The 16,592-nt window shown below is 33.7% G+C and overlaps 1 protein-coding gene across 12 annotated transcripts in view; it reads left to right on the top strand.

Moving 5' to 3' along the window:
• The first annotated feature begins 735 nt into the window (after positions 1 to 735).
• Positions 736 to 16,592, top strand: part of LOC125668355 (glutamine--fructose-6-phosphate aminotransferase [isomerizing] 1-like) — a 28,260-nt gene continuing 12,403 nt past the window's right edge. For 4 of the 12 annotated variants that reach the window (XM_048902349.2, XM_048902347.2, XM_048902348.2 and 1 more), the window contains exons 1-12: positions 2,534 to 3,037; positions 6,092 to 6,199; positions 6,530 to 6,628; positions 6,773 to 6,898; positions 7,035 to 7,093; positions 7,296 to 7,430; positions 7,576 to 7,637; positions 8,620 to 8,699; positions 9,041 to 9,064; positions 11,592 to 11,636; positions 14,842 to 14,947; positions 15,807 to 15,970. In XM_048902349.2, coding sequence (XP_048758306.2) covers positions 3,004 to 3,037; positions 6,092 to 6,199; positions 6,530 to 6,628; positions 6,773 to 6,898; positions 7,035 to 7,093; positions 7,296 to 7,430; positions 7,576 to 7,637; positions 8,620 to 8,699; positions 9,041 to 9,064; positions 11,592 to 11,636; positions 14,842 to 14,947; positions 15,807 to 15,970 — 1,042 coding nt within the window. In that variant the 5' untranslated portion in view covers positions 2,534 to 3,003. Of the gene's footprint in view, positions 1,030 to 2,533; positions 3,038 to 6,091; positions 6,200 to 6,529; positions 6,629 to 6,772; positions 6,899 to 7,034; positions 7,094 to 7,295; positions 7,431 to 7,575; positions 7,638 to 8,619; positions 8,700 to 9,040; positions 9,065 to 11,591; positions 11,637 to 12,301; positions 12,329 to 14,841; positions 14,948 to 15,806; positions 15,971 to 16,592 lie in introns of those variants that run through there. The other 8 variants (XM_048902356.2, XM_048902355.2, XM_048902352.2 and 5 more) reach the window with 7 other exon arrangements.

Below are 16,592 nucleotides of genomic sequence, written 5' to 3'. Positions count from 1 at the left end.
TTCTCAACTACCGTGTACACACCGCATGTGACAGCGTGGCGAGAATTCCATTAATAGCCGAAAGCAAAAGCCGTTAAGGCATATACCTATTCTAAGGTTCAATCTATTTTTTAATACAATATGTATATATATTCTGGCCTTTTTAAATTGACTTTTAACTGGTAGAAAAGGTGAAGATAACAACATTAATCAATTCCTTACTCCTTTAAAGAATACAATAATTAAGAGCAAGGCAAACATGGACCCTTGGAAATACCAGATGTGGGATCAGCTGTGCCTAGAAGGAGTAAGCCTCCCTTGTCTACCGGTCACATCCGTTGTGATCCCTTAGATATCTCGATCGGGTAAACGAAGTACATGTAGGCCTAATCAGTGTGAAATAATTAGGGGGGGGGGGGGTAGTATAAGGCTTGCTTCGCAACCGATAGGACCTGGGTTTCAAAAGAATTATGAGTTTTTCGGATATGACCTTACAAACGGAGGTTCCATGTCATGGTTGGTGTTGGCATGATGAAGAACCCTCGCTGCTACGGCTTTAGAGCGAGATGGCACTTTACCAAAAGCTAGTGACTTCTCTATCCTCTACTTGAGTGATAGATTCTCTAAACCAAAACAAACAAATACACTTTCGATCTAAACCCCAACCTTTGTACTTTCCGGTGTTCAACACTTTCGCATGGCTGACCGAAATCTATGAGGGTAGAATGTATGGGCCTAAACTTCCTAGGGTCGAACGTGCAAAGGACCAAAACCTCCGACAACCGCAATGGGGGAAACAACCGAATATGCGCCGTTATCGTCATGATTGACATACCCCGTTACACACGGATACGATACGCCCCAATTTACGTGAATGATTGCTTGCGATACGGTGTAGTATGGTCAACTCATTCTTACCTCAGATAAGAATTACCTATCGTTTTTAAACGGAAGTGATTTAAGCGGCCTCCTGTGATAAGGATATAAGGGGTTTTCCTGAACGAACGTGGCGTTGTTTACTAGAGAGACGACAGAGCGACGACATGTGCGGTAAGTTGACAGGGACACTGGGTATGAAGTTTTAAATAATGCAGGGTTAAAATTTGTAGTTCAGTATATGTTTTTTTCTTGTAAGCTTTGATTTCTTGCCGCATAATGACTCTTGGCAACTAAAAAACACGAAACAAGATAAGATGTCTAGTCGTGAAATTTCTGTTGATATTTAGAAAATTGACTAATTTTGTGTATCAAAGACGGGCCATTAGTACCGGACTGTAACTGTAAGATATGATCTACATGCCTAGATGTTTAGAGTATTTTTGCAGTGTGATGAAACATTGCATTATTTTGACGTGTATCTGTGACTGTGTGTTTATAATGGCGGATCCAAAGGATGGAATTGAATACAAAGTGTAACAAAATAAAATAATCAGTCCATTCAGATCGGATGATATCTAATGTTGTAAATTAATTTTTTGTCTAGGTTAGGTATGATGGTTGTTAATTTTATGTTATTTTAGTTTGCACATATATATATAGTGCATTCATTTCTACAGGTAAACTAATTAAATGTACTGTGCTCAGTTGTCTACCTCTCAATCTTCTGAATGAATAAATTCATGTTTGCACAAATGGAAATACTGTAAAAGATTTTTTAAATGAGATAAAATCGTCCATTATGGAAGATCCCATAATCATAATGTGTCTTGAAAGAGGTGAGCATTTGATGATGAAACGACACTGATTATTGGCAGATTCGGGGAAATCATAATATTGATTTGGCCAGTTTGCATCTACGCTTTTTAATTATAAAGTCATGGTGACATCCAATCTGATCACTCACAAATCTTGTTCAGTATTTTTTTTATTAATCAATTAAATAAATTACTGCTATAATGTATCTCACAAATTCAAATCATTAATGTTAGATGGTTTTTCGTGAGACTATGTTCAACCAGTCTGGTAAAAATGAGATCATGATTATTATAGCACCGTGTTTACTCCTGCAAGCCTTGATTATTTTTAAAGTAATTTTTTCACAAAGTAACCATTGAAAATACATGTATAATAAGATATTTATTTAACCGATGTCGTTGGGTAAACCAGACTAAAAACCTTTTTGGAACATTGCAGTATGTCTTGGAAAAGTTGTGAAGTGGATGATTTTTATTTATTTGATACAATTTGAATATCATTTATATATAGAAAATAAAAGTATCTTTTTTCGAAGTAAAATCTAAAATAAAAAAAAATCTAAAAACTTTGTAGAAATAGTTCGACCGTGTTACCAGTTTTCTTCAGTCGTATATATATATAATTGACACTTGTGAACATGATTAACTAAATAATAGACCAGTTTGTAAGATTGAATGACATAGATGGGTTTTACTGAAAAAGAGAAAATGTTACATAACAAGTTTTGGTATCTAGGTGGGAATGTGTGAATCAACATATCAAACAGTGAAAGTGGTACAGTGTAGTTGTTTTAATTTTCTTCATGTTGATGAAGTCTGTGCACTGAGTACAACATTTTCAAATTTTTATAAGAATTTTTGGTTTTTTGTTATTTTTATACACTGAGGCATTGAGTCTGAACAATGGTATTTTTTTGGTTTAAATGCAACGTGTTGTGAACTTGAGCTTTGGATTCTCTACACAATAGATATACCTTTTAATGCAAATTCTTTTGTGTGTTAAGCTCTTCCTGGTAGTGTCTAAATATAGAACTAAAAGACTCTTTGAAAGGAACTCAACCCCATCCAAGTTGGCTTAACTTAAGATATATACTAGGAAGTTTGAAATGGTTGGTGCGATTTCAACTTTAATAATTGTCCTGGGACTGATTACCAGTAAATCAATTTAAATCGCTATATTGATTTGAGAAGAAGTAAAAAGTAAATGAAAGTTGCAATTTTCTCAGTGAAAGAAAATAAAATAGTGTTGCAATTAATGATTGTTATTGACAAAAAATATTTAGAAACGTAACTAGTGCAAAACTCAGCTGCAGCAGTCATTTAAGAAATAATGGAGGCCGTAACACCATTGATTGAAGGAGGAGGTCAGTATGAAATTCAAGGAAATGTAATAAATATGTCTTTTAATTCTTTATTTTCAATAAATAACTACAATTGTATATTAAAGAAAGTTTTTATGTGTTAGATTAAAGTTTATTTGTGTGAGGGAATTTGTTTAGACCTTGTTCTACCTCTTGATATACATGCACTCTCTGGATCTATATGGACCTTCGTCACATCGGTTTTAATTTACAATGATAATAGCACTGGACATGGAGAGGACACACAATGCAATGTTTGTAGAGCTTTTAAAATGTCAGATCATGTCTGTGGGATGTAATCAGAGCTGTAGATGCCAGCAATATTCAACCACTAGTCTACTAACATGTACGTATAGTGAAGCTTAAGATTGGGTTTGCAGAATACCTTCATGTAGAAACTGTGCAGCTTTTTAACAAAATGTCTAAATGACAAACTATTGGACTTTATCTAGACACAGATAAAATGCTCATGATAAGATTTACAGAAAACTAACATTCAAAAATAAATTTCTTAGAATAATGCATTAGTTGCAACTTGTTCATATTTAAAGTCTATTGTTTGCACCTGGATATTGAAAAATCGACAAGGAAGAAGTTCAGAGGTTATCACCTAGATTATGCAATAATCTATTCCAAGGAAAATATGTCCATTTCTGTGAAGTTTTCCCAAAAATGTATATAGGGTTAGGTTTATAGCATGCATTGCTAAAAATAAAATGTTGAATTAAAGGACGTCAATCTATGCATGGGAAAATGATGCCTTTGACAAAACTGTCTTAAATTGCACGATACCTGGACATTGTTTTCTCACTGCCTGTTGTATTTCATGAATAACGAGCTCTGTTAATGAGGGGTGTGTATCATAATTAATAGCAGTGTTGTTAAGGACATACACATTCTTTTCTATCACGTCAATGAAGGTGGAGCATTAGAGCATACAGGTTACGCAAACATATCCCAACAACGATGTCTGATGCCATCAACAGGATTTACTACAAAAAATTTACTACGGAAATTAAAAAGAAAACAATTTAACTCGTGGTTAATTCAAGTTTGATTTGTTCACATTTACCAAATCAGTATGTTGAAGCAATCATATCTCTTGGTATATGAACTGTGTATGTATGTATTAGACAAGGTTCAATTGAGAAAGTAGCCCTTAAAAAAGAGAAAAGTATTACATATGATAAGCTGACAACACTGTATGTTAAAATATATATTTAAGTCCCTGATTTTTGTTGTACTGTAAATATGACGCCTAAACTGAGAATAAGATATCCGTTATTGACAGTTAATATATTGATGATGATAACACATGTTACAAGAGCCAATGAGGGACTCCCCTTCATAAAATATGTGCATCGAACGTACCAGCAACTTATCCTTGTTTAGTCAATCACGACCGTGAGGTGACGCTGGTGTCACTGAGATTTTGTTGGGGCAAATTTTTTTCTGTTTGATCAATAATAGCATTCATTACTCAATTATAAAGATATAAATGTAATTGTCATAGGATGCTTTGATACTGTGCTAGTTTTACATGGCCGTCCTGCATAACCAGAGCTCCTGTCTGTTACATTTTCTCATCATCAACCATCAAAAGATTCAAATCATAAAAAGAAGAGTTATAATTAAGAACTACTGACATCTAGCATGCTTCATCTGTTCTGAGGAGTAGGGTTTATTGTGATGGCCATTATTTATGATGGGTTAAAGTCATGGTTGTAATCTACAAATGATTGCGTGGGTAGACCAACCATCTGTTGTAAAGTTTTAATATCCGGTATTTTAAATTTTTACCATTTCTGTTCTTGATTTTTGATGTTGTAGGATTTGTTTACATTTAAGCTGACACAGTAGATGATTCTGTTCATATTAAAATTCCAGAACTCTAATTAAATATTGGTTTGTGATCACTATAAATCTTAAAGGGGCATTAGCTATGAAAATGAAGGCAACCATTTAGAGAAAAAAAATCTCTCAGTGGCAAAGGAATATATGATAATGACTTAATAAAAACATTTTGTAGAAAAACAAGAGAAACTTAATAAAACTACATTAGATAACTGCTTTTAGTGTAAAGAAATAGATAAGGAAGAACTATTATCTTGCAAGGCAATAATTATTTAATCACCAAAATTACATTTTCATGGCATTGCCTACTTCGAGGTTTAAAAGTATTTAAAATAAGTAAATACTGGTGTTGTTACCGAAGTTTGTCATATAGAGCAATTTTTATTGAATTCAATTTTTGGTGACAAAATGACAGATAATGCCCCTGCAGTTAGTATATGTGGTACTGAGGTAGATTTAAAATTTAAACTGGTATTCCGGTCAGCACTAGAACATAAAATTTGATGGTTAGACGCATTATGTCCTAAGATTGAAGACCTAGATGGCTGGAGAGTGGGAGGTGATTTGAATTGTCTGTTTCTTTGCCTGTCTGTAATTTTAGAAATACACTTGATGAAACCATATGGTCAAAGGTCAAGGAAAAACCTAAAGTGTAAGTCAGTTCATTAAGGTCAAGGTCATACTTTCTCCTCCATGCCAGGGGTGAAAGGGGGGGGGGGGTTAGTGATTGTTTGTACTTGTAAACACAGCTGTATATTTGTAGCTCTCTAGGAAAATATTGGGACAGACTACACCTGTGACTGTCCCAATATTTTGCCAGAGTTGCAGATCTGCAGCTAACACACAGTGCACTGTAAGGGATATATTTCATCTCATGAAATTTTCGGCCATATATGCATTGGAAAATGATTTCATCCAGTCTACAATTTACAGTAAAATAACCAAAGTTTTGTTCTTCTAGTTTTACATTCACCTGTATAGGATAAGAACAAGATAAGAGAAAACATTGAATTGGAGAAAAAGCACCCCCGACTGTACATATACAGTACTGAAGTGAAATCTGCACTGAAATCTTTTGGATGCTTCAATTTCTATTAATTGGTCAGAAATGAAGTTAGCCATTGCTGACTGTGTAGAGGGGATGATCAGTTTAAGCTTGTTAATGATTTTGAAAGTTATTGTTTTGTAATTAATGTTTTACAGGAATAATAGCATACCTCAATTACCTGGTTCCTGCCAAACGGAAGGAAATCCTGGATATCCTCGTCAATGGATTGAAACGAATGGAATACAGAGGTTACGACTCAGCAGGTAGGTCAAGGTCACAAAACGAACTGGTCGAAACTGCTCTTCAGACCCTTACAAATCATATTGTGTGATGCGACGTGTTCTACTACAGAAAATATTAGCATTTGAATTAGAAATAAGTAGACTTAAAAAATTCGTTAAGTTTGATTTCTTCTTATAATAATGACTAATTATCAAAGACATTATGTGAAACTGTATCGAACATGATCTCCGGTATGGAATAATAGAGGAGTTTAACTTCAAGCTTTGTGTTTCCAGTGATTTGTGTTGTATTGTTGCCCAGAAGCTTTGTTATCGTATATATGTATAGTCCTCGGGTGTGTGGTTTTACAGGAGTTGGATTTGAAGGAAGCAACGTAAAGAATGGAAGCCATGAACTTCAAATGATTAAACAGAAAGGGAAAGTTGTAAGGCTACAGGAAGAGATTGAACGTAGGTTTTATGTAAATATATGGCTGTTTCAAAGATTTGACCTCTGTTTTCCTATTATGTAGCTTTCTGTTGCGTGTTCAACTACAGTAGATATATAGGTATTCTCAGAAGTAAACGTATTCTACGATGGTGTTACATTTGTAGAGCGCACCGATCTGGATATGGAGAAGGAGTATGAAACCCATATTGGTATTGCTCACACCCGCTGGGCCACACACGGGGAACCGAGTCCCGTAAACAGCCATCCCCAGAGGTCGGACAGTTCCAATGGTACGGAAGCATGTTAAGTGTTCTAATGAAATGTGTCATTCAATTGTCACAACTGCATTTGTCCTCGGCTTTATCAGCCTTCATTTGTTTAAGAATAAATTCAGTAGTGTGGTTATTATTGAGCGTCTACTTTCAGAATTTCTTGTTGTGCACAATGGCATCATCACAAACTACAAAGACTTGAAATCATTTCTGGTGAGGAAATCTTCAGCGTATTTTTGTACTTTTACCTGTAATTAAAAAACATTGCTTTCTTATAAAAAGATGTACTAGTATCCTAGATGATTTTTGTAAAATTCTCTGTTCTCGGAGGACTTTAGAATTTGTATTCTGATTAAGTGTGGTTGTGGTTTTTCTTCTTGTAATGTCATCCTCTATGTCTTTCTCTGAATGTTAGATCTCCAAGGGATACGAGTTTGAATCGGAAACCGATACAGAAGTGATTGTGAAGCTGGTGAAACACATTTATGACAACCACAAAAATTCGGCCATTTCCTTCAGAGAGTTGGTGGAGCTCACAATTCAACAGCTGGTATATTGTTCAGTCTCTCACATAATCATTTACTAAATCAACACTTCACCACAAAAAGAATTTGTGTTTTTAAACCAGCATAAGATGGGGTTTTTTTTTTTCAAATTGGTGTGATATCATGTTCTGAATTAATTTTCTTTTTTAGGAAGGAGCATTTTCGCTGGTGTTTATGAGTTCTAAATTCCCAGGAGAATGTGTCTCTTCCAGGTATAGTTGTAATGTATATGTAATTATAAGATGAAATGCACGATAAATCACTTAGTACAGATGAGGTCTGCTTTCTCAAATCTGAGTATCATACAGTGTTTTAATCTATAAAATATCCTTAGTATTAAGTTACAATGTACAAGTAGGCAATGACATGAAAACACCCCCTCGGTTGCAAAGCTAGATACATTAGGAGAGGTATATTGACAGAGTTGACATTTCATAGTGAGTTCTTTATGTAATTACTTTTGAGTGGAGATAACCTATGAAGCACAAGGTCACAATATGTATTTGATGTTGAGGGACAGTTATCCTAATTTATGGCGCAGTTTTTGTTGACATACCCCTCATTTCTTGTTATGTCAATATTCAATCTATGTGTAGGATATAAGTATATTTACTAAGGTCTTCATTTATGGTTAACATAAACAATGCTCTGGAAAGAAGAAAAGGTTAAAAAAAAAATCTAGTTTGGTATCATGGATAATATAAGTTGGTGTATTTGAATAGAACTGCAGTTCCACAGATTTTTGCAAGTGTTCCTGATTTGATTAGTGGATCAGTGCATTAGAAAAGACTCTGCAAATAAAAAAAGAATATGGCTTTAATTCCACTTTACTCAGCAATGTCATTCTAAAACAAGCATGTACTTTAGTATTTATGGATATGAGATATCCTTGGATCAAATGATCATTAACAAATTGTTTTTGATTTGTTTGTCTGTCTTTGTACACCTTCCTCCTTTTAAATTGCTCATGTAAGATATCAATTTCATATTTTGAATTAGTCAAGGAAAAGTCAAGGCCAAAAGGTTATAGGTTAAAGGGGATATTTTAGGGTCATCCTTCTTATAACAGGACTTATCCACATTCAGTGGCATTCATGTTTCTAAGAGAAGTGTTAAACTGCTAAAATATGAATATTAATGTGGGTTCATAATGTGAATATTTGAATCTTGATGATGTATTTGTTCGATTTTTAGGCGGGGCAGTCCGCTAGTTATTGGTGTAAAGAGCAAGGCCAAGCTGTCTACTGACCATATCCCAATCCTCTACAGCAAAGGTAAACAGAACTAACAAAGTAAAAGACACACCTCCAAATCTCTGATAAGGCTTTAAATCATTGAAACTATCATCACAGGCATTTTCTGTAGGCAACATACAAAACACTTCATTGTAGCGTATGTAAACTCAAATTCAACACAAGGCAACACAATTACACTATACACAGACATCTGATAAAACGTAAGAAAAGATAAGAGGAAGATTTTATTAATGTTAGAAATACTGGATCCATTTTTCCTTTTGTATATATGCAGCATGTTAAATAGCATATACAGAACAATGTGTTAAAATTTCATGTGTACATGTCTCATTGTGATATATTATAAATCATAATTGTAGAACCAAATCTTTCGGAAAAGAAAGGTCTGTATTAGAGCGGTGTATTACTTATAACATATATCAGAGTATCATTTTTCATGGACCTAGAGGACTCCACTTTTATTGGTTCATTCTCCACACTCTTCTGAAAATTAAAAGTATGATAGTAACTGATTAATAATTCTTATGACATAATGTATTAATACTGTTAATTTCTAAACATGTAGAGCCATATAAGGGCAAATAATAATTATAGAGGGCGAAGCCCTCTCACGGCCCAAAGGGCCGTGAGAGCGGAGCTCTCCCTATAGGTAACACGTATATACATGTTTAAAAGGAAAATATAGGAAAACAATGAAAAATTAAACCATACCTATGGAACTTGAAAATTTTGGTACTAATGGCGTCGATTCGAATACTATCGCGTGGACATGTATTTCTCCATTTTGAATCTCGTCTATCCTAGTTCACGTCGTTCTGAGATGTTACAAAAATTCGTAAAAGCATGTAAATCTTATTTTCTTAATCATATATAATCACTCCACCATTAACGCCATGTTTGTTGTGGTTCAGACGCTATGTTTGTAAATTTGCTAAAATACGACGCTGAATACGACATCACAATGTACTGTTTATATCAGTTGCGTTATATTTCCCGCGTTCAATATATAGGCGGATCAAATCCTGCTAACTTCGGGTTGTTTTTGGTCTGTTTTGGATATAGATACTAATACCAAAACTTGTTTGCTTCGCCCTCAAACACGGTCACGCCGTAAAACATATTAGCGAGCAAAGCTCGCGTCGCGAAGCACCGCGACGAGCTCACTCCAATGATTACACATATGAGTCACGTGATTTGCTCTTCATCAGCTGAAAAAAGATGAGTATTACCCATAATGCTTCTGGAAAAATGTCACCGTCACTGCGGTATACTTCATTGACAATCCCGTAATTAAAATAATTAGATTGTTTAGAAAGTACTTTGAACGTTTTTAAATTCCAGACAAGCTTTCTCATAGCTTCAAACGTTTTGTTTTTGCTTGGTTTAAGAGAAGAAGAAAAAACATTGCAGCTAATATGATGTCACAATGTAACTGTTTACATCCACCACATTATATTTCCCGCGTTAAATGAAGAGGTGGATAAAATGTCTATAAAGTCGTGTTGCAAGATGTTAATGGGCTTCGCTCGTCTCAATGGTCACACCATACAACATATTACTATATACTTGTATAGAATACACAGACATAGAGAGAAAGTGTCATGAAGAGTATAGGGTAAACTTAGAGTAATAAAAAGGATAGGGTAAACTGAGGGTAATAATCTCCCATGCAGAGTTGTCGTTCGTTACTCTCTCAGAGAATGTAAAGTAATAGAAAAGGAAATAGGGTAAACTGAAAGTAAGTGTATGGAGTAAGTTATACTGAAAGTAAGGAAAGAGGACAGGGTAAACTGAAAGTAATAGAGGCAATCTCTTCTCAGAGTTATCGCTCCTGACACTCGCATGTACCTCTGTCAGCGTCTCAAAGAATCTTGGAAAAAAACGAGACATTGACAGAGGTAAATGTGAGTGTAAGGAATGATGACTGTGGGTAGAAATTGTGATAGAAGAGGATAGGGTAAACTGAAAGTGAGTGAAAGATGAAAGGGTTGATTTATCTAGTAAATGAAGAGGATGGTGTAAATTGAGTGTAAGTGATAAGAATATAGCATAAATTGAAAGTAAGGGAAGAGAGTAGGGTAAACTGAAAGTAAGAAAAGAGGGTAGGGTAAACTGAAAGTAAGGGAAGAGGGCAAGGTCATCCAAATGAGAAATGGTGCAATTGTTGGAGAATGAACTGATATGATTTGATGTATCAATAGATGTTGTTTCTGTGTTTTCCATTTCTCCTACATTTCAGGATTGGGTATTTAAAAGAGGGATCATTTCTGTTTTTGTAGTTATTATAATCTCTTTTAACTTGTCAATTACCTGCATTAAGTGGGCAAAACCATCAGTATAAAATCAAGACACTTACTATACTTAATGGGGGATGAAATATTTATTAAACGTGAACCGTGCACTAAAGATATAAAAGTTGTTTTTAAAAAAAAAAAAAACAAGCGAACAAAGATATAATACAATCATTCCAATTATAAGTTGTTTTTTGATAACCTTGAAAATTGAAGCAAATGTAGGACAATTAAATCAGAATTTCATCTTTGACCTGTTGAGATTTGAACAAATCTTCTATTATGATTAAAATGCAGGGAAATGAATAGTAAATTTTTTAAAACTGCTCATACATGCAGAAGAATTTACATGACTAGCTCATTAGAATTTTTGTATGGAAGTTTCCTGAGGAAGAACTTGCTGTAGAATTCACCCAGAGACATATTGGGTAATGCTGGGAAATGTTTCAGAGTCACATGATTTCAAATTGTTCATCCTGTTTCATACTCATCATTATCTACCAAAACCACACAGCTTCTCATAAATGTACGGGTATTATTTTTTCATACCCATCATTATCTTTTTCTATGCACCACCAAAACCACACAGCTTCTCACAAATGTACGTGTATTATTGTAGAAACCTTCTTTATGGTAGATCACAAAAGTAGACTACAACAGTTTGGTAATTGTTTGCTGGATTTTTTTTAATGCCTTTTTTGTTTTGATTTTTTCCCCACATCAATTCATTTACATCAAAATAATGACCTCTCCCCTTTAAAAATCTAATGTAATAGTGTAATAGAATGGGTGGGGGGTTGACCCTGAAATGTAAACATCCAAAAAGCAGTTCATGCATGTATTCCTCATAATTATGTACACCATGATGAATTTTATAACATCAGCATGTTATATATATATGTATCACATCTTCATTAAATGCTTGTTGTAGAGGACCGTAGTATAAATCTACTATAAATCTGATATGTATTTTCTCTTTTTAAATCATTATTTTGATTTTATTCTTTTATTTAAATTATATTAATATTAATGCATTGTTTTATGATTATATATAGTATGAAATTTTTATAATATGATATTTTAAAGGTTATATCTATAAAAAAAAAAAAAAAAAAAAAGAAAAAAGAAAGTGTACTCGCATTCCCAACAGAGGCAAGCGAGAAGGAAATCATTAATGAATTGTGCTAAATGCATAGGCATTATGGGTAAATTTTATTTGGAGTGGAGGGTGTTGAGGGAGAACGAATGCAGAGTGTTGTAATCACAATAACTCTGTGTAAGCATGTAGTTAGTGTACGACTGCTGATGGCTTGTGATTTATGCATGCAGGAGGGGACCTGGCCACGGAAACGTCAGGTAGAGGATATTGAATTTATTGCTGCTTCAGTCTCTCACTGGCATGGCTTGTCTCTAAAACAGCAGCAGCAAATTAAAGCATTGGTTTCTGTCTTTTTCACATAACGTTGAAAATTATGAAATATACTAATAATGATATATTTATATAGTGTAGCTGATTTTTATGCTTTTTAAAATCAAAGATCAAAGGATATTGTAAAGACAATTTGGTTTTTAATGTATTGGGAGCACATATAATGTAAAGAAAATGCTATCACAATTTTAGATTTCAGTAAAGAACAACTATGATGTATGCAGTTATTAAATGCACACTGAATAGGGACTAATATCATACAGAATGAGGGGGGGGGGGGGGCTAATATCATACAGAATAGGGGCTAATCACATTCAGAATGGGGTTAATCTCATACAGAATAGGGACTAATCACATACAGAATAGGGGCTAATCACATACAGAATAGGGGCTAATCACATTCAGAATAGGGGCTAATCACATACAGAATAGGGGCTAATCTCGTACAGAATAGGGGCTAATCACATACAGAATAGGGGCTAATTACGTACAGAATAGGGGCTAATCACGCACAGAATAGGGGCTAATCACGTACAGAATAGGGGCTAATCACATACAGAATAGGGGCTAATCTCGTACAGAATAGGGGCTAATCTCGTACAGAATTGGGGAAACACATCAAACACATTCAGAATAGCGAGTATGGAGTAAACACTTCTTTTTTCTAATGAAAAGAGTGCAATGTATGAAATGGTGAGCATTGCAGCAAAAGAGGTGTTTCTAGCAAAAAAATTGTAATTTTTCTCTCATTCTGACATATTTTTTCCTTGTCTCAAACTGCAGATACGTGTATTGATTTGAAGGTTGTCCTTCAGCTCGTCAGTAGTTCCATATCATTGATGTTAATTATTTTGAATCAAATTGTATTTAAGGATTTGTTTTGAACATCTTTTGACTGTAACAATAACATTCAATGGGAGATAAATCTGTATTGATCAAGATTTTTAAACTCAATCAAACAAACTTGAGATAATTAGAATTTAAATGAAATTTTCAGATTAAAATGAGAATCACTTTTCCACAATTTCAGTAGAAAAATTAAGTGTTTTCTTTTTCTGCAATGCATTTCGTAGTTTCTCTGCAAAGGCCAATGCTTATTTGAAAAACTTGTTGTGTTGAAAAAAAAAAAAGACATTGACCATGTTGATAGGTATACAGATTTAATTCTTTATATAATTTAATTTGCTTATTATTCAACTAAAACAATGATACAGTTGTGTAAATCGCCATTACGAAATAAATTGAAAGTACTTATAAAATTATTTGTGAAATTTAACGTGCATATCTATATTTCAAATGTAATCAAAATATTGCTACATGTAATCGTAAAGTTTGCATATATGCTGTAAAGTGCATGTTGCATTATCATGTGTAATATTATGAAGTTTCTTTCTTTTCAATACATGAATAAGTCTTCTTTTTTTTTTTTTATTCATTAATTCGTTATTCTATTATTGGTAATTATTTAAACTTAACAATATTTCTAAATATTGTCATGCTTAATGATTGAGAGCTAGAGAGGTTTATTGTACTGATAAGAATGTAACACAGGCTGATTGTGTAATGGTGAGTATCAGTTTGTGATGGATATGGTGCTTGGACTTGATGTTCTTAGCAGTAATCTATGTAATCATGGTGCACAAGCAAATTGCATCATTTCACTTCTAGAGGGGAAAAGGTTTCTAGTCAGAGTAGTGTGTAAAAGTCTCGTCTGTTTTTAAAAATAATCATAATTTTGATTGTTAAACCAATTTATTTATAAAAGATTGCTATTAAATCATTCACATGTGCTATTTAAAATTTCTGGACTAAAACTTTTTGACAAATCAAGTTATTAATTACTTGTGATAACATGTGATAGGGTATTAGCGCATAGAAACTCTAGGTAATTTTGCGCTTTATAAATGAATATAATAATAATAAAAAATAATAATAATGTGACCTGGGACTGGGGGGAGAATAGTCCTGTGTCGTCCCTTTTCCTGATACCTTTACATTAAAGTTGTAATTTTGCGGATTTCTTTATGAACTGCTAAGCATTTAAAAGTCTCTAAACATATAAAAAAATAATGTGGGCAGTTCTTTGGTACTTGTTGTTTAAAGTTTTGCAGTCTCTCAAAATTCTCAGTAATACCCAACTTTTAAAAATGTTGGCCCGTTTCAAATAGGCACCAAAGTTTACATTAATGATTTAATTATGTGTGGTTTCTTTATGAGTTGCTAAGTGTTAAATCTGTGGGACGTTTAAAAAATAATAAACATGAAAACTTGTGTATGTACACTGATCCGGGAAGTAAAATACATTTGCACTCGTCCAATTTGGAAATACCCAGTAATACCCAACTGGCACATTAAAAAAAGGTCTGCATATGATTTTGACAATCAGATATTCATTGGATGAAATTTTACAAATATTGCATTCTGAAATAAAATGCTGTAGATCACAGAGGCTTGATGAACCCATCGCTGCATCACACTGATAGTACCACAGAATTCCATCCAATCGGGAACAAGGCGGTAGAATATTTCTTTGCCTCGGATGCAAGGTTAGTAATTAGTGATACCCTGATGAATTAATAAAATATTCAATTTTGTAATAGTTTACTCTTCAAATCCATGTTCTTAATATTTTCTATGAATGTGTAAATTGAATCTTGTTTCAGGAGCAGAGATCCTCATATTTCATCAATGTTTCAAAAGAATTAAAAGCCATTTCTGTAAACTGAAATATGACACTCATTATATGCAAGGGTATTTGTACAGTGGCAAGTTTTCTTTTCATAGATTGAAAAGAAGCCAAAATGTGTTATATTACATGTGTCCATGTAGGTATTTCAAGAATGCATATTGTGCAGGTTTTGTTGGCAATATTTCAAATTAATTAATTTCTGTGCAGAGGTTTTTTTTCCCCATTGTCCCATTTGTAACTCATCGCTTTGAATTTGCATCCAAACGTTTTGATATTAACTTTCTGGAAAGGTACCTAAGCACAGGCATGGTATTATTAAATTCTAAGTAGAAATAGGAAGAGCAAACTTGAACTGTATTTGTGCAGTTGGCCATTGATGTGGATGTAAAGTAGAGGATGTTTAGAATGATGTTTTGAAATTGGAAACTTTTCAGATAAGCTTGATTTGGTGGAAAAAATGCAGTTTTATTTGAAAGTCACCTGGAAAAAAAAATTAAAATTCTTGGTAGACTCCAACTCTAAGATCTAGATATCAGCAACCTCATGTTAAACTCTGAACTGGGCAGGCAGTCAAATTTAAAAGGACAAGGAGTATATAATTGATATTTTTTCTATTAGAGATTACCTCACACAACATGTATGATATCTGTATGTTGGAAATGACAAGTTAAACTGGTTTTTAAAGTGTTACAGAATCTTTTCATTTTTTTCTTCAGTGCAATCATCGAGCACACCAATCAGGTGATCTATCTGGAGGATGATGACGTAGCTGCTGTGCAGAATGGTTGTCTGACTATTCACCGAATCAAACGCACTCTGGACGAATCTACAACTCGCGAAGTGACCACTATCAAAATGGAGATCCAGCAAATTATGAAAGGTATTTCTGTATCCATGATGTAGGATGCAATTAGTATTTTATGAGAAAGATGTTTATTATTCCTTTTCAAGCTAAAGGAACTGCACGTTTAGTTCTTTTAATTAATTTTGCGATATTATGTCTCGGTTAATTGGTATGTCATGGATGAGTGCTTTGAAATACATTATAAGACTAGAACTAGAAGAGCATGATCTCAGATTAGTGTACATAAAACCCTGTGTAAATTTAAGTACCACTGGTGTGGCTGTGCAAGAAACCCAGATATAATTGTGAAAAAAGGATTCTCCATTTTTCAAATTTTAACCATTTAGGAAAGTGCACAAAGCCCTAATCTCTGTTGTTTTTCAGCTTTATGTGATGGTGGTTTTCTTTTAAAATCAATATATTTGCCCACCAATTTGAATTATGACATCATGAAGGTGAATGTTTTCTTGTCTAATTTAGTATTTTTGAATTAAAATGTCTATTTTTCATGCAGTTTTACTGCCAGGCATTATCTAATGCAGATGTAGACACATTTCATTTTCGTTCTGTACATTTTTGTGTGATAATAAAAAAAAACATATTTTTTGAAAGAAAAACTTTTGCCAAAAAAAGCTGTTTTTATTCATAGTCGAGTCAT

This window comes from Ostrea edulis, chromosome 4 (assembly GCF_947568905.1).
Source record: "Ostrea edulis chromosome 4, xbOstEdul1.1, whole genome shotgun sequence".
NCBI classification, from domain to species: Eukaryota; Metazoa; Mollusca; class Bivalvia; order Ostreida; family Ostreidae; genus Ostrea; species Ostrea edulis.
This window is presented reverse-complemented; position numbering and strand designations above follow the sequence as displayed.